The sequence below is a fragment of the Bombyx mori genome, chromosome 19 (assembly GCF_030269925.1).
Source record: "Bombyx mori chromosome 19, ASM3026992v2".
Classification (NCBI taxonomy): Eukaryota; Metazoa; Arthropoda; class Insecta; order Lepidoptera; family Bombycidae; genus Bombyx; species Bombyx mori.
Window position 1 is genome coordinate 13,352,274 of NC_085125.1, and position 18,754 is coordinate 13,371,027.

General features: G+C 37.7%; 2 protein-coding genes across 2 annotated transcripts; one reads left to right on the forward strand and one right to left on the reverse strand.

The window, feature by feature from the left end:
• Window positions 1–622: 622 nt before the first annotated feature.
• Window positions 623–9,537, reverse strand: LOC101745321 (RNA 3'-terminal phosphate cyclase). Its single transcript, XM_004924185.4, has 9 exons — window positions 9,274–9,537; window positions 8,540–8,657; window positions 8,052–8,178; window positions 6,986–7,171; window positions 4,582–4,720; window positions 3,389–3,507; window positions 2,148–2,295; window positions 1,935–2,045; window positions 623–1,354 (listed from the first exon to the last, which is right to left on the reverse strand). The coding sequence occupies exons 1-9, from the start codon at window positions 9,313–9,315 to the stop codon at window positions 1,268–1,270; spliced, it is 1,077 nt and encodes a 358-aa protein (XP_004924242.1). The 5' UTR covers window positions 9,316–9,537; the 3' UTR covers window positions 623–1,267.
• Window positions 9,538–10,546: 1,009 nt separating this feature from the next.
• LOC101745461 (piggyBac transposable element-derived protein 4) lies at window positions 10,547–17,956 on the forward strand. The gene is made up of 4 exons (XM_012688745.4): window positions 10,547–10,966; window positions 12,804–13,059; window positions 14,533–14,648; window positions 15,528–17,956. Exons 1-4 carry the CDS (start codon window positions 10,772–10,774, stop codon window positions 17,718–17,720), a joined length of 2,760 nt encoding a protein of 919 aa, XP_012544199.1. The 5' UTR covers window positions 10,547–10,771; the 3' UTR covers window positions 17,721–17,956.
• Window positions 17,957–18,754: the final 798 nt, after the last annotated feature.

Sequence of the window (18,754 nt, forward strand, 5' to 3'; positions counted from 1 at the left end):
TCTAAGGAGAAGCAAGCAGCCACCGCTACTTTGAGATCAGTATTGCACACTTGTTCTTGTAATTTGTAATCGCAATTTTCATTCATTTAGAATTATAATCAAATTGAATTTCAAGGTTAGTTTTTTTTTTCACTAGCAACGAAAAGTTTTATTTTAGTTTGTCCATTGCTGCACACTTTCAGTTCTGGACTAAATTCTCCGTAGCGTTTTCTGAGCACGGACACGTGCTTACAGACTGATATTATTCTTTCTATGTATCAAACAATCCTCTCCTAAATTTAATATGCTACTCTTATATTGCAACCCGATGGTTATAAGTTGTGATCATATTATTTTTTTCTATATTTTAATACCCAAGTGAAGTAAATTTTTTTAACGAGACTCCATCCCAGAGGCCCGTAACAAATGAGGTTGGAAAAGTCCTCAGCGATCAGCAGCGGTCTGGCTGTGCCCTGACATTACCATGGGCGACGGTGATTAACCATCAATAATTGCATCATATCTGCATAGAGAAGCAATAAAAACAAAATGAGAATCAAGTTCAACCGGTCTTAGGTTAGTAACATTGTCGGTGGGATAAAGTCAACACTTTTGCCTTTTTGGTAAAAGAAAAACTAAATAGTTTTCTCAACAATATTTTATTTCAAACAGTAACTAACATTACAAGTTACTTAATGAATTGTCATAGTGTTACAATTATTTTCCGATATATCATTATAATGTTGTAAAGCACATAATTAAATTCGATAGCACATTTTTAGCAGTTCCAGCTGTGTGCTTAGTGCGAGTTTTTTAACGTTGTCGATAGCGTAAAAGTTAGCTCATATTTGTGTATGGAATGGGATCGTTTGCGTACGTTTGCCGCTAGGGGCGCTGTTTCAACTGCATACAAAATTGGGTAACTTTTACGCTATCGAGAACGTTAAGAAACTCGCACTAAGCACACTGATTTATTGACGTAATGAAATCTATCAATGTGATTTTCCCCAACTTCAATACATCTGATAAACTTGAAAATTTGCACACAGAACGAGGACCGACGACAATATAATAATTTATGCTAATTAAGCTTAATAAAATGACCAGAATAACCAGCAAAAGTAAAAAAAAAAACGTTTACCTACGTTTGCCGCTAGGGGCGCTGTTCCAACTGCATACAAATTTGGGTTAACTTTTACGCTACTTTGTGTATGCGGGACAACGTCTATCGGGTCTGCTGGTCTCATATAAAGATATCGTACTGTATAAGGCTCCCTCCACACTGCGGCTAGACGGGCAGGTTCCTATTGTGGTATCCTGCGCCGTCGCACTCGATCACATTCTGATCCCCGTCCGGCTGTATGCTAAACTTCGCCTGGATATAAGAAAATAAACAGTTCATTGGCTGTCAGGCTGTAGGGTGGGGTAGCCGTTGTAACTATGCTTGAGACCTTAGAACTTATATCTCAAGGTGGGTGGCGTTTTTACGTTGTAGATGTCTATGGGCTCCAGTAACCACTTAACACCAGGTGGGCTGTGAGCTCGTCCAACCATTTAAGCAATAAAAAAATAAATAAAAAATGTTCGTCTGTCATCGCTGACGTTCATAAGCCACAATGACTTAATAGGTGTGCTGAATTACTCACAGATGAGCCGTGCGCTCGTGTTTTTTTTTAATTTTTTAATTGCTTAGATAGGTAGACGACAGCCCACCTGGTGTTAAGTGGTTACTGGAGCCCATAGACATCTACAACGTAAAAACGCCACCCACCTTGAGATATAAGTGCTAAGATCTCAGTATAGTTACAACGGCTGCCCCGCCCTTCAAACCGAAACGCATTACTGCTTCACGGCAGAAATAAGCAGGGTGGTGGTACCTACCCGCGCGGACTCACAAGAGGTTCTATCACCAGTAAATAATTTTATTACGAAAATAATTTTCAAACATTGTTCACCTTAGCGATGAGTTCAGCGAAGTGTATTGCGGTTCTCGTGTGCAGCGTGATCTCACCGACTCGAACCCTGGACCGACCGTCCGCCAGCGCCATGTACACAATCAATTGATCCTGTTACACGTTATAATGTTATAATTATAACCTGTTACGTCGTAACAAAATTCTAAAATATAAAATTAATACAAAATATAATTGGAGGAAGACATCGCCCACCTGAGTATAACTATCGACGCAGGCACCAGATCTGATAGCGTCCCTGAGCATCTCTCCCGCCGTCCTCCCGACCTCCACAGCATCCACTCCTCTCTTGCCGAGAGCATCTCCTCCCAGAATGTAGCCGGAGGACAACTTGCTCGTCAATCTGCATAGACGCAAGAATAAATGACTTCAGATAGTGAGAAAAGATTTTCCTTCACAATTTTTCGGAAAAGTTTCTATTTATCATGCTCTATCAAATAGCTTCAGTACTCATCTTAGAGCCGTAGGGGTAAGTCGCATCAACAAACCAATATATATATATAGAGCGGGTAATACGCAATTCAAATATATAAGTGACGGCAATGACATGAAATTTAGACAAGTATTGTGTTATATTATGGTAAATATTTCCCAATAAGCTTTATGTTGTTGTACTTTTAATTATGTTTTAAAGTGGAGATAATGTTTTGTTTACTAATGACAATAAAACGGAGTATTTTCAAAGTTACAGAAGGCGGTTGTAACATAATTATGATTTTTAAACTACGTCACAAATATAACAATTATTACTTAAAAATATCGAGAACTTATTTCGTATAATACACTGGTAAATATCCAGTTTTAAGTAATAATAGTTATGGTTGTAACATCTCTATATTATACGATGACATTATTCATTTTGATATTTGACACTAAACAATAAAGTTTCTTAAAGATGGGTGGACGAGCTCACAGCCCACCTGGTGTTAAGTGGTTACTGGAGCCCAGGGACATCTACAACGTAAGTGCGCCACCCACCTTGAGATATAAGTTCTAAGATCTCTTAATAGTGATATTAATGGATATGAAAATGTCACTCATTTAATACGATCATTCATTGATAGTTCGGGTGTCATCGTGTTCCGATAAAGATCAGAGTTTTCCCGAAGGAAAATAATTTCTCACTACTACATCAGCTGTAACCTGTAATTTTAAGTACACAATCCGTCAATTTTTTACTGCTGGTAGGACCTATTGTGAGTCCGCGCGGGTAGGTACCACCGCCCTGCCTATTTCTGCCGTGAAGCAGTAATGCGTTTCGGTTTGAAGGTTGGGGCAGCCGTTGTAACTATACTTGAGACCTTAGAACTTATATCTCAAGGTGGGTGGCGCATTTACGTCGTAGATGTCTATGGGCTCCAGTAACCACTTAACATCAGGTGGGCTGTGAGCTCGTCCACCCTTATAGCAATAAAAAAAAAAGTTATTTTACTTACACGATACCGCTAGCGTTTTCGGGAGCGAACTGCGTTTCCTCTTTGTAACACTCTATGTGAATGTTCTTGCAGATCCCGCGGAGTTTCTCCTTAGCACCATCCGCCATTGAGTAAGCCATCTGCGAAACAAACATTCCTTTTATTGGTCCAGATGGATTTTTTTTCCTACCTAAGCTGATAGCCTTGAGAAACTATATCAGCGGAACCTTAACTAGTAGGTGAGCTCACGGGGCTCAAACCTGACGACGTTGCTAACACGAACCCTAGCAAGAGCAGTGCTTCGCAGAATCTACCACCGGATCGGAAACGCGACCCACTGAGAAGATCCGGCGAGAAACTCATTGGGCTGTGTCTGAGGGACACGGAGAACCATCACATGTCCCGTCTGGTGGTAAATGGCTGAGATAATCTATAGATAGATAGAGATAGTTGAGTCGTTGTGGCCTAAAGGATAAGACGTCCGGTGCATTCGTGTGTAGCGATGCACCGGTGTTCGAATCCCGCAAGCGGGTACCAATTTTTCTAATGAAATATGCACTTAATAAATGTTCACGATTGACTTCCACCGTGAAAGAGTAACATCGTGTAATAAAAATCAAACCCGCAAAATTATAATTTGCGTAATTACTGGTGGTAGCTCTTGTGAGTCCGCACGGGCAGGTACCACCGCCCTGCCTATTTCTGCTGCTCGGGTTCGAAGGGTGGGGCAGCCGTTGTAATATACTGAGACCTTAGAACCTGTATCTCAAGGTGGATGGCGGCATTTACGTTATAGATGTCTATGGGCCCCGGTAACCACTTATCACCAGGTGGGCTGTGAGCTCGTCCACACATCTATGCAATAAAAAAACGCTCTGGCCACCAATAACATTTTTCGCATCGACATTTTTAACGACACGTGTCCTGGTCTCAAAAACTAGTAGGTATCCAAGTTCCTTTGTTTATAATTGATGAGAGAACGTTAAGTAGTTAACTCTTGTTTTCATGTTATTTAATTATTATTATTTTGTCGTACTGTTTTTCCGTTGTATGTAAAATTGCTGTAACATGTCATAGTGTGTTATAAGAGATTGCTGTACATGCCTGTATCTGGCTTACATACCAGTACTTAATTTTATACATGTTAATTTTAAGCTTGAATGTTTTGTGTGTATTGATGTTGGTGTGTCTAAATAAATAAATAACAACCTTACTTTAATAGGCAGACAGCCAGCTACATAGCTCCAGCCGTACACAGCGGCGACTTCGCCCCCCCGCGTCACGTCGGCGGCCTGCACGTGCCGTAGGGGCGACACCTCCACCGTCACGTGACCACCACCCTTCGGGAAATACCTTCACGAGGAAGTTCATATACAGATATTAATATTTATTTTTTATTACCGTATTGGCAGACGAGCATACGGCCCACCTGATGGTGAGTGGTTACCGTCGCTCTTGGACGTCAGCAATGCCAGGGGCAGAGCCAAGCCGCTGTCTACCTAGTGGTCCTGCAGTAGTCGAAATTCGACTTTAATCAATTGAAATTTAATGTCTAAACATTGTTATGATTCTATTGTCAAATACTATTATAATTATATAATATAATCACAGGTTTCGCCAAAACTACACTATACATAAATAATAATAAAGACAAACTATATTTATCTATTCTCAATTTGACCACAGACTTAAAACACTAACAAAAGTTTGACAATTGACAATAAACAAAGAGTATATTTATATATATGTGTTGTGTCAAATATAAGGTAGTGTGCGTAATGTTTTCTTTATTGATATAATGTGTCTTTTATGTATTATTTAAAAAAAAAATTAGCATTGTGCACTTCTTCTCTATATTCTTTATAAGTGTGGAAAATTTCATACTCCTCCGTCCGCGCAATTTTCGTAAAAAGGGATACAAAGTTTTTGCTTCACGTATTAATATATAGATTTATTTATATATTTACTAGGCACACAATACACATTAAAATCTAAAAAAAGAAAAGATACACAATAAACTGGTGGTTTTACTGGTGGTATGACGTGCTGTGAGCCCGCACGGGTGGGTACCACCACCCCGCCTATTTCTGCCGTGAAGCAGTAATGCGTTTCGGTTTGAAGGGTGGGGCAGCCGTTGTAACTATACTGAGATCTTAGCACTTATATCTCAAGGTGGATGGCGCATTTACCACGAGACCATCAATTTACAAATGTTCTCAAATAGATCCATTACAAGATTAATAATTATCACAGCACACCATAGCCTTGTTTCCTTGGTAGCTTACATAAAAAATAAAAAGTTTGCCTGATATATTTGAAACCTTTTTCTTCCTATTTGCTGAAAATGTGCTGATGTTCACAGTTTAAAGAAGATTTTGAGATAATATAGTCAATTTCAGTCAAAGTGATAGTGCAGAAGTGGGGTCAACAAATGAGGGTATTTCACTCATTCAAAATGAGTCAAAAGCGTTACGGGGATAATATAGTAAGAATACCGTGTGCGAGGTTTCCGGAAACGAAACCAGCCAGTATCATTGATTCCTAATATGGTATTTAAAAAAGCTATTGTACATTACAACGCGCGCAATGTAACCTCAACTTAGGTATGAGGTCAACGTCCTTGTGGTACACATTCGGCTTGGGTTCGTTTCGATATTTATTTGTGAATACTTTTTTCATTTACATTAGAATAAAATATATTATCCTTTAACAATGTCGGGTCCGATTACCTTATGCTTCCACCACCAACACCATCCTTAACAATGAAATAACTTAGCAGTAGATATGTGTCGTTCGCGAACGAACGAATCAAACGACCCGGGTCTCAAAATCCGCGCGAACGATAGGGTCACTTCAAAAAATATGAGTCGTTCACTAGACCGACTGGTATAACACAAAACCTACTAATCAGAAGAAAAGAATCAGAAGAAGTTAGTCGTTCGTTGTCGCATAATGACGCATAACACATTTGAATTGTTTTGATCTCACGTAAACAATCGAACTATAACAGTTCCTTTAAACTGTTATTCAATACTAAACTTTATATTAATATTAATTACGTCATAAATTGATGTGATAAACGGTAATACAAACTTTCGACTGAACGGATCGTACGAAGCGGATCATTTTGTCAACAGGTCAGTATTGATCTGAATCTCTAAAATTGAACGAACGACACATATCTACTTAGCAGTCACATCATTAAGGTCTCAATCTGTTCGTTTTGTACAAACCAAAAACTGACATTAAGTTTGAGCGGAGGTCATATAAGTTCACTAATATGCCACATGTAGATTATGCCACATATTTAAATTTAGGTATTATTAGATAATTTTTTTATAGCTTAATTTATATTATTTTAGTTTTAGTAGTATAGTTTATTATTTTATAGATTAGATTAGTTTATAGATTAAAATTACAGGCAGCGGCAGAATAGCAGCGATAGTTTCAGCTATCACAAAGCTGAGCCGCCACCTTTTTACCTTCACTGTCAGTATAATTAATATATGTATTGTAATATTTGTAATATTGTTTAGATAGAATTAGAAATTTATGTCATATTCATTGAAAAGTTATTTGTATTGTGGAGTAAATAAATGTAATTATTATTATACTTACCCTCTTCTATGTATGGTTAGATTAAAATCCACACCAAAATGTTTGACTGCATGCTTAAAGACCTCGGTCATGTAGTCAATCTGCGGGGCCATCTCTGCATTGGTGCCACCCTTCAGTTCCAGAGTGACGGGGCCGTCCGCCATTACTGCACAGGGTAGCGCCACTTGGAGTAAAAGACTGATTGAACTGTGAACGTTATATAACATTTGTTGGAGTATGCAGATAGATAGCGGAATTAGTATTTTTTGTACACAGAGAATTGTTTGTGAACATTCCACATAAGATCTTCATATGGACTATGTATATGTTTGTATACACCAGGTGACAAGCATCATCACCCCTTAGATGTAAAAAAGGCAAGTCACATCTGGTTCCTTCAATAATGAGAGACAAAGAGCTGTATTTTTGTATGGTTGTTTATTTACTAACTAGACTACAATTAATGTGCTTACATATACTTTAAATAGGAACTGAAGTGCGTTAACATTGTTGAGAGATCAATTTGCAGTATAGAATGTAAAAAAGACTGTGCTGTCTGTCGAGCGATTTCGGTTGGCCACTGTCAAATGCTGTCGCGCTACTGCGACTCTCTTTTGACTAATCTTCAAATGGATTCAACTAGACCTTGTTCGTTTTTTATATACTACAATGTATATAATGATATTCAGTACTTCAGAATCAAATAACAATAACAGGCTCAACTGCGTTTTCTGATAAATGTATAAGAAAAAAAACATTTAAAGCTCTTAATTATAATAAAATTAATATTTTAAACTTTCTTTTTACTGCATGATAGACTTCACTCATTGACATCAAGAAAAATCCTTTTTAGAAAACTAAAGAATTTTAGATAATAAAAGTTTTTCTTTACATGAATATGCCTAAATATAATTCGTAAATGTCTATTGACTAAGCCCGGTGATGGTTTTTCTTAGGTTGCTAACCCATATTGTCATTAAAATTGCAAAGTTCAGAGAATTCAATGACAAAATAACCTTTCAGTTACTATATGGCGGCAATGAGTTACACTAAAAATTGTAAATTGCATTTTTTTTAATCTGCTCACCCTGCTGTGCGTGTATCAGCAACATAATGTCCTCCACGAATCTTTCCAGGTTTGAACTCCAATTGTGTTGACCGAATATGAGCACCATTGAGTTTGGCTTGACACATTTCTGCTACTAGCTCTACACCTATTAACATAAACAACATAAAACTAAAACATTTATTCTTTTAACTTTATGCCAAAGAATACTGAGCGAACTTAAGGTAAACCTAAGGAATTCTCATATATATCCATATACTCTTATATAAATATAGCAGTTTAGTTTTAGTGAATGCTTATGGGTGCTCATTAATCTTTACAAACAATAATGGGTTAAATCATCTAGTTCTAGAAGTTTAAGAAAAGAGATTCTATATACCAAAGTTTAAATTCTATAATGCCATGCAGTTATAAGACTTCCTTTTAAACTAAGATGCAAAATTGCTTAATTAAAAATTAAAAGGTATAAACTTCTTTTCAACTGCAACAACTGTGATCTTTATTAATACCTTTTAAATGTTGGGGTGCCAATCCTGGCTTGCTCCTGTTAGCTCGTATATTTAAAATACGCACAGGTATTCCGAGAATTGCACTTAATGATATTGAATTCCTGAGTACTTGACCACCCTGTGAATAATAGAAAGAAAACAATTTACAAATTTCTTTTAAATGCCTTATTAATATAATTTTAAATATGTAATAAATATGTTTCATAATTAAAATTTATTGGTTTTCATTGTTGGATTTTTTGTCTGGCCTGTCCTTAAAACCAGATGGGCTGTGAGCTCGTCCACACATATAAGCAATAATTTTTTTACTGATATTCCACATATTAACTCCAAGAATATTAGTACTCTCGAAAAACATACATATCCTTCTGAAATGAGCCACCAAGACTCACTTCTCTCATCAAAATACGAATATAGGGCTCACTTATAATTTGAACCTAGTATTTAACAAGCATTAATTTAGTAATTACTATTTTTTTGTTACCGTAATAATCTTATTGCTGTTGACATAGTAGCAATAATACAGCTTTTATTCAATAAATAAAGAACAGTAAATAATTGTTGTGAAGTAATAGTATTAAGTTCCCTTTTCGTGTGGGTGTGTATTACCCACTGGATGCTTTACTTGATCAGTTTGTTTAGTAAATTAAACTCATTAGAAGAACAGCAATTGAGGGCTGATTGCATTGTATTAATGTATTTTGAATTGACTTTAAAAAAAGTACTAATTTTACCCCTTCCAAAATGCTCCCATCTATTTCCAAGAATTCATTCATTATTTCGAAGTTCTCGATATAATCTCAGATATTTATTGAATAAGTATAAGTAACTTCTTGATTTTATATCTTCAGAATTTGGTTACATAAATAATATACTTATAAATATTATGAATCAATTTAATAAATTAATAAATTTATTTGTAATTTCCTAACGTGTTTATGTTGTATTCATAGATTGTAATCTTCTATGGATTGCACCATAGATTATAGACTTAATATATGGATAGCACTTTGACATTAAATAATTATGGAAAGGGTACGACCACGGTACAACGCCGAGGTTTTCATGAAATGGAACAAAGTGACACTAGCCGTTTTCCAATTACAGCACAAGAGCGCATTATGCGGCATAATGCTCAACTAAGCTTCAGCATAATTCGGCATTGCGCGTCACTGAATCGCATTATGCTCTGTAATTGGAAAACTACCATTAAGTAATGGTTAATTAATAAGGCCGCCAATATAAATCACCGACTTTTATTTGTTTTATTAGCTTATTCTGTACATATGGTGTTAAATAAAGAGTTATATTAATATTATTTTTAAAACATTACGAATTTTTGAATTTTTGGCGGGAACGCGAGGAATGAAGCTGTGTGACTTGTTTTATTTTCTCTATTTAGTGTTTCTTCAGGTTTAAATGTTTAATAACGGGGGTTTATTAACTGTTTAATATCTGTGAAAGTGCACAAATGTGGAAAAATGAAACAACGCCGCTGGACGTAACATCTCGGAATCCTCCAAAAAAGCCACTGAAAAACTCTCAGTAAATGACCACCATTTTACTGAGATTATATTTCATCCCATATCATCTCATTTCATTTGATGTCATGCCATGTTTCATAATATTAATCAACTTCATTTCATTCAACTTCATTTTTTACTGGTGGTAAGACCTGTTATGAGTCCGCGCGGGTAGGTACCACCGCCCTGCCTATTTCTGCCGTGAAGCAGTAATGCGTTTTGTTTGAAGGGTGGGGCAGCCGTTGTAACTATACTTGAGACCTTAGAACTTATATCTCGAGGTGGGTGGCGCATTTTACGTTGTAGATGTCTATGGTCTCCAGTAACCACTTAACACCAGGTGGGCTGTGAGCTCGTCCAACCATCTAAGCAATAAAAAATTTAACTTCATATTATTTTTTGCAGAGTTAATTACTACATTAATCAAATTACTTTCTCAACATAATTTATATAAACTGTCCCACGCTGCTAATTTGATTCATACCTACACTGATATTAATAATGGCCAACACAGACAGTTTCCTTTGTTTTTTATTATTCATAAACTGTAAATAATTAAAACGGCGATTTATCAGTATCTTATTATTTGACACTGGCTAAAGCACAAACCGTGCCGGACACAAAAAAAAACCCGACAATGTCGTCATCGTTCAATAAATAAAACTACAAGCAAAATGTTTAATAGTGCAAAATTGTTTAAATTTGAGTTATGAACGTGAAAAATTATTATCAATGTTGTGCTGTGCCTTCTTGTGGGAATACTACTATCAAAACACCCAAAAAGCTGTTCATTCATGTCCCAGCTAAAACAGATCTGCGAAATAAGTGGTTGGAATGTGCTCGAATGAATGTAAGAAATGTATCGGCGAAATCAAGTATATTTTTTTGCGAAGACCATTTCGATGTAAGTAACAAGTCGGCCCGATGTTCATAATTTGTTTTCTATTTAATCAGATTCTTTAAATTGACCTATTATTTTTGAGGTTATACTTTCATTGGAGTAAATCTGATATAAATGCTATGCTATATTTCATCTATTTTTAATTCCCCAACGCTTAATATTTATTTAGCCATTGTTATATTATTTTAAGTTCATACATACCATTTGAAGAGCAGGCAGCTGCCTGTAGTCGTCGTGGCCTAACGGATAAGATGTCCGGTGCATTCGTGTTGAAGCAATGCACCGGTGTTAGAATCCCGCAGGCGGGTACCAATTTTTCTAATGAAATACGTACTCAACAAATGTTCACGATTGACTTCCACGGTGAAGGAATAACATCGTGTAATAAAAATGAAACCCGCAAAATTATAATTTGCGTAATTACTGGTGGTAGGACCTCTTGTGAGTCCGCGCGGGTGGGTACCACCACCCTGCCTATTTTTGCCGTGAAGCAGTAATGCGTTTCGGTTTGAAGGGTGGGGCAGCCGTTGTAACGATACTTGAGACCTTAGAACTTGTATCTCAAGGTGGGTGGCGCATTTACGTTGTGGATGTCTATGGGCTCCAGTAACCACTTAACACCAGGTGGGCTGTGAGCTCGTCCACCCACCCATCTAAGCAATAAAAAACAAAAAAAAATATTTCATGGCACTGTTCTCGTGTTTCAATAAGTTTTATGTTCGTCATGGCGTCTCTAACATCAAGTAACCAATAGCCCAATTAAGTGGTTAGCTACTACAAAAATACAGCAAGGAAGTAACAATTATGAATTTAAAGTGAAGGTGGTGTATCAAACCTTCAGTGGTTACTACTTATTGCCTTTTTTATGTATTTCTGGTTGACTATTACAACAACCAGTGTATGATAAAATTAAGAACAATTAATGTTTTGTCTATAGCTGTCTATGGGCTTTATAATATATTTTTATTTCTTTGTTATTGATTATGGTTCCCATAGAACAGATAATCTTAATTTGTGGCCAGGTGTTCAGTCACTGATCTGTCTCTGAATATTTATTCTTAAATAATGGTATAAAAAGAAATATAAAAGGAGATTTTTAGCTAAACTAATTATTTCCTAAAGCTCAAAAAACTTTACCAATTAAAATGGTGTCATTAAAGAAATCCTCTAAATAATAAGTTAGGCTATTCCTCAGAACAGCTATTATACTAATATACATTCAATTAATTGCAATTATTGTGTAGGCAGTAAATTGGTAGTACCTTTGTGTTGCTGATGTCCATGTGCGATAGCAACAACTTAACCAAAAGCGTCTAGTCCATATAGCACTTGTGTGCAATCAGTCTAGCGCCCTCTAGTAAATGCGTGATCAAAAAGGACAGGTGAAGGTAACAGGTTCATTGATAAAGACTGGCATCCCCCTAAAACTGTTACACCAATGTCCAATACACACTTTACGCCATAAGGAAATACACCTCAGTGCTTAAAATTAGGAGGGCCTTGCGTAAGATGCTTGTAAACACCAATGTCCAATACACACTTTACGCCATAAGGAAATACACCTCAGCGCTTAAAATCAGGAGGGCCTTGCGTAAGACGCTTGTAATGGCAAAAATGTTGGTCAAACCAACTCAAGGAAACTGTTAGACAATGCTTTCAACAGTTATTTTAATCATAAATTGCATGCTACTACAAAGTTACATCACCTAGACTGGACATAAAAGTTTTCATGAAATAACACACATAAAATCAGTTTTTTTTTGCAAAATGCTCTTCATGATCATCAGAAACTGGAGATGGGAGTTAACATTCCTTAATGACAATTTCCCTTTTATTACAGATGGAAAAAGACATTGAAAATTATTATCGATATAAAACAGGATTCAGCCGGAGACTAATATTAGTGCCAGGTGTATTACCATCAAGATTTCACTGCCAAGAAGGCAGTAGACAACCAAGTAGCGACAATGCAGTTCGCGCAGACTTTAGAAAAAGGCGAAAAATCCATGATACTCATAGTAACCTGGCAAATTGTAAAAGTAGTAAAAAAGATGACGTCAAGGAGATTGTGAAAATTGCTGAATCAAATTCGGTGGGTAGGTACAGCTGTGTAACTAAATATTTCTAATTCACTCATGATGCTCTTAGAAGCTACTTGTATTGTAGCATCCAAAGCATATTTCTCCATACTCGTTAAAGAGTTCGACGTGAAATCTAGCCCATCAGCCTGCTGAGCTTGTCACCACATCTTCTTAGTGGTTCGCCGAAATCATAATTTCATATTTTTAAATGATAACATGAAGTGAAAAGAAATGAAACGAGATGAGATGATATAGGATAAATATAATCTCAGTAAAATACTGAGACTTTTTCGGTGGACTTTTTGTAGCATCCCGCGAATCTACGTCCAGCGGCTTTCTTTTATTTTCCCACATATGTGCACTTTCACAGATACTAAATAGTTAAATAAACCACCGTTATTACACATTTAAACCTGAAGAAACACTAAATAGACGAAATAAAACAAATCACACAACTTCACTCCTCGCGTTCCCGCCAAAATGTCTCAAATTTGTTATGTTTAAAAAAACAAGCTAATGTTACTTACAAGATAGTTTGAAAAAATGTAAAATGAATGTGAAATATTAAAAATGCTATGCGGTGCCTTTGTGTAGAAGCTCAACCTGACCAACCACACCTGAAAAGATGTTTATTAACGTGCCAAAAAATAATGAAACTAGAAATAAATGGTTAACGCTCGCAAGGAGAGATCGATCAGCATTGAAAACTATAAGCACCTGTTATTTTTGTCAAGATCACTTCGAAGTAAATACTAACAGTGCAATTTTGAAGTGGCTGTATTTTTTCTGCCGTTTTAGACATGTCCACACTGCCCATCTGATGGGTGGTGGAGAGCTGTCACTGTCACTAATGGACATCAGCGACGACAAAGCCATAACAAGCCCACTGCATATCACGAGCAGCATTAACATTCTCCCTTGTAGAAATTTGATGTTAGTAAAGTGCCTATTTCAATAAAAAAAAAAATTATTTTTGTAAATTACATGTGCTGATTTAAATATTAAGTTTATTTCCGGACGTCATAATAAATTTTATTCTTAAGTTTCAAAGCAAAAACCAATAAATTTATTATTCACATATATATAATTTATTAAACCTCATCAAAATTGGTTTTAAACTGCCATAACACATCAAAGATAGTTAAAGCCCTTTTTAATCTCAACTCTGTGCAAAAATAAGTTATTATGCACTGGACGTCTTATCCTTTAGGTCATGATGACTTTTTTGTTCTTATGTTGTATATAACATGTATGTTGTGATGAATAATGAGCCTCAGTTCTATTACGGAAACTTCAAGTACAGTTTTTATTCGCATTAAGTAATTTATATATCATTAAAGTTTATTGGATCATTAGTAGCATCTCAACCCGTATTTTTGACCAGATCAATTTTAATTGCATTAAATTTATCTAAGGGTAGTGCTTAGAATGTAATTCATATTGAAGCCATGCTAGACCAAAACCTTGCTTAATTTACTTTTTTTTCAGAAAGAAAATTATCACCGGTTTCCACACAGGAAGTATGGAGTAATTCACCGTATAGTGTAGGTGATCTTCTAGCACCACGGTCTGCGGGTCAATGTATCGTCACCTCGGGGCACAAGGTAAATCACACACGCAAATGCGAGCTATCAAGCTCTACATGCTAGTCCACTCAGTGTTTTGAAGGGTGGGGTAGCCGTTGTAACTATACTGAGACCTTAGAACTTATATCTCAAGGTGGGTGGCGCATTTATGTTGTAGATGTCTGTGGGCTCCAGTAACCACTTAACACCAGGTGGGCTGTGAGCGTCTACCTATCTGAGCTTAAAAAAAAATTTGCATATTCTATTGGCAATGGCATGAATAATTGCTTAAGATGATCTCTTTATGTCCATTTAACTGCTGCACCACTCTCCACCGAAGCAGAGTTCATCCGTATCTCTTGGGATTGCTGCAATGGTCGATAGTGCGTTTTAAGTAGTCGTTTATACCCTATACCGTCTGCCTAAAGAATGAGCTTGCCGTTGATTGAATTTTGAACTTCTGGTCCCCAAGCGCGAATGAGGCTTGAAAAGTCATCAGAGGTAAGTAGAGAAGGAGCTGTGTTCCTGGAATTACCAATGTCAATGACCGCGGATAATGGGCAATCCTACTGGTGTTAAATTTTCCTGTCAAATTTTTATTTTGCACCAGAAGGCTATGTATGCTATTTTATAATATACACTAGCGAAATCCTTGAAAGATAAGTTTAAGGAAATTAAAATTCTAATTTTAGTATCCCAACACATTTTGGAATCTAACACGAAATTAGTATAGTAACTAAAATTTTTCCTAAAATAAATTGTCCCATATATTACCAATGAATCATTTCAACAAATTTTGATGCTTGTACATACATAATATAAAGGAAACCAGTATTAAATTATGTATATACAATCAAACAATGGATGAAAAACTGAAAAATTGAAAAATAAAGATTAAATAATTATTTTTCTATACAGACCGACAGGCGACGGAAACGAAGCAGAAAACAATTGATCGCATCTTCTTCGGCAAGCTCGATAATAGAAAAAAACAAAAACCGTACTACTATGCAGACAATATCCGATCCTAAGTGTGATTTAGAAGAGTCCAATAACCTTTCGCATGTAGAAAAAGATGACGATGATAGCGACGATGAGACTGCAGGCTTTGCAACATTGAAGTTGGAAGCAGCTAAACTCCGACATTTCTTGACCAATGAAGAAGAAACGGAAGACGGCCTACCGGTGTTCTGTAACAGAGTTCAAAAAGAACTTGATGGTACACGTAAAGAAGTTGGGAGACATGCAATAAATAAGCTAAAGACAGAAGAACTAGAATTTGATGTTCCTCCCGATACAGTAATTGAATTTGCCGCATTGAGTAACACCGAGGAGATGTGCTCAGATATTGATAATAATATCATACAAAAATGCAAAGAAACTCCACCGTCAGAGGATTCAAATATAAGCACGTTTATTTCGTGTGGTGTGATGGAAGAGTACCTCGATAAGAACCTAACTATTAAGGTGAAGATAGAAAATAATGACGAAACTCAATCTTTAGACAGTAAGACGGGGCTTGACGAGGAGTATTTCGCTTCGGAGAGAGTAAAAATTGAATATGAAGATACATCTATATCGATATCTCCTCATCTCTGCTCCTGGTCTGAAGATTTTTCGACATTTCAAAGTGCTCAAGAAGCGTACACACGGACCCCGGGTACGAACACAACATCTGAAGAACACGTCGACATTTTTCTTAATATTTGGGATCAAACTATTTTGGAGCAGATAGTGCAAGAAACTAACCGATATGCGTCGCAAGCTGTCACTGACGCTTCTGAAGGGATCGACTCCAATCCAAAGCCCTTGGAGTGGGAGGAAACCACAGTCGAGGAGCTATATCGGTTCTTTGCAGTTCTCATTTACATGTCGATGTGCGTGAGGGCGTCCCTCCGAGAGTACTGGATGTCGGGAGTACTAGGCATGCCGACCTTCCGAAACATCATGTCTGAGACCAGATTCCGTGTATTATTAAAGTTTCTTTATTTCTCTAAAGACAATAACGAAACTACACTCGTCGATTCCCACGAAAGAGAAATGTCCAAAATAAATCCTATAGTCGAGCATTGTAACGATAAATTTTCAAGTTTGTATGTCCCTTTAAAACATCTTAGTGTAGGCGAATCGTTTATTCATATGAGCGACAGAGGTGCCTTGCCGCGCTGCAAACAAAGTAATGAAAATCAACGCATCAAGTGTTTAGAACTATGCGAAGCAGAAACTGGGTATTTGCTCAAGTGCGTCATGTTTACAGAGAAAGACTACACAGTGTTCGAAAAGTCCAAAGACAGATCGCAAGACAAATTCTCTGGGCATGTTCTCAAACTGCTGGACGGATACCTCGACGTGGGTCACGTGGTGGTCGTGGACAAATGGCACAGCCAGCTGCAACTGGCGCGATACCTCAAGTCGCGACGCACTGACGTCATCGGCTCGATCTGTCGGCAAAATGCTCAACTACCTCGAGAGATCAAATCTATCAACGAAACTAACCTACAGAGCGGAGGCTGCATCGCTGTGCACTGCGGGGATGTCGCGTTAATCACTTGGAAAGACGTAACATTGTTATCGACTTATCACAAAGACTTAAACGTCTTAAAAGCATCTAGCAACACACCGACACCATCAATTGTTTTGGACTATAACAAATACATGAGAGGAGTGGACATCAAAGATCAGAAGCTATCCGCGTATCTTTTCGAAGGACGGCGAGGCGTTAAACGGTACATACTAATATTCAAACGATTACTAAACACGAGCCTTTATAACTCCTATCTCGTATACAGAAAAACAACTGATTGTTGTTTAACTCAACGAGAATTTCGCTACAGAATTGCTGAAGATTTGCTCCGTCGTTTCCCGCGGTGCTCTGTGACGCGACCTCCGAGCCTCCCAACCACGGCCCCAGATTTAGAGGCGACTCATTTTCCTGTGCTGATTAAGACCGGTTCTGGATCGGGCAGCAAGAGACGACGCTGCGTCTGCTGCCAAGTCGCTGGAAGAAAGAAGTTTGTGGCGCAGATGTGCAGTGGATGTGACGCGCCGCTCTGCGTGGGGAAGTGTTGGGCTGATTATCACACTTCCTCAAGTTCGAAGGAACTGAAGTGAACGAAACTTGGAGCTTAATCGGTTCGAATTATGATAAGCTCTCAGTGGATGGCGCCGAGTGGAGAGAGCAGAGATCTGAATAAATTTACAAGTCCCGGGCGCATTGAGTGAGCTAATGTTTTTAATAATTGGTAAATAAATAAAATTTACATCTTGCCTGCATTTGTTTGTGTGGCCAATCATGAAGTGGTCTTGAAATTAGACCTATGACACTTCATAATAAATAGTTAAATACGGAACAGTTCAATATTTTTGTCTTCCGTTCGTTAGCCGATTTTTATTGTTTTAGCTGCTCTAGACCTAACAACTCTAGAGCAGCTGCTTCGTGGATGAATCTACCGTGCCCCTGGCCAGGATGTTCAAGTATTCAGAAGTGGAAGTATATGAAGTCCGCACCAGAATGTTATTTCGCGAGAGCGCCGTAATAAAATCGAGCTCTGCTCTGTCGTGGCCGCGGCTAATTGCAACCCTTACCCAGCTCACGGAAGAGCCAGCTTCTAAACGTCCTTATTGGTCCATATGTTATTGGGCACTACTAGCACTAAGGGCCGAGTCACACCGGAATGGCAGCGGCCGGCAGCGTCGCGGCGAGCACTTTTACTGTGAAATAATTTTAAACTTTATCTATATACTTAAAAGATCAGTATCGCTTGAAAAGCTAGAAAAGGTCGCGACACAGCCGCCGCCCGCCCGCGGTGAAGCGAAGAGCCGCGCCACGTACGTCTTGTCGGTGGTTCTGCCCGCGGCTGCCAGTGGCGACACCAGGCCGCTCGCGGCTCCGCTGTCATATATAATAAACAATTCCATCATGTTCACTCCAAACACGTTTTTTTATTTATTTATTGATGGGTGGACGAGCTCACAGCCCACCTGGTGTTAAGTGGTTACTGGAGCCCATAGACATCTACAATGTAAATGTGCTACCCACCTTGAGATATGAGCTCTAAGGTCTCAAGTATAGTTACAACGGCTGCCCCACCCTTTAAACCGAAACGCATTACTGCTTCACGGCAGAAATAGGCAAGGTGGTGGTA

What these genes read in the sequence shown, in the direction of transcription:
- LOC101745321 (XM_004924185.4), bottom strand. Translation starts at nt 9,315, where the DNA reads ATGAATGAATTCTTGGAAATAGATGGGAGCATTTTGGAAGGG. An exon ending in CTAACCATACATAGAAGAGG is followed by an intron (nt 4,721 to 6,985) that starts GTAAGTATAATA and finishes TTCCTCGTGAAG; the next exon opens with GTATTTCCCGAAGGGTGGTG. An exon ending in TCGCTGAACTCATCGCTAAG is followed by an intron (nt 1,355 to 1,934) that starts GTGAACAATGTT and finishes TCTTATATCCAG; the next exon opens with GCGAAGTTTAGCATACAGCC.
- LOC101745461 (XM_012688745.4), top strand. Translation starts at nt 10,772, where the DNA reads ATGAACGTGAAAAATTATTATCAATGTTGTGCTGTGCCTTCTTGTGGG. An exon ending in TTTGCGAAGACCATTTCGAT is followed by an intron (nt 10,967 to 12,803) that starts GTAAGTAACAAG and finishes CTTTTATTACAG; the next exon opens with ATGGAAAAAGACATTGAAAA. An exon ending in TCGTCACCTCGGGGCACAAG is followed by an intron (nt 14,649 to 15,527) that starts GTAAATCACACA and finishes TTTTCTATACAG; the next exon opens with ACCGACAGGCGACGGAAACG.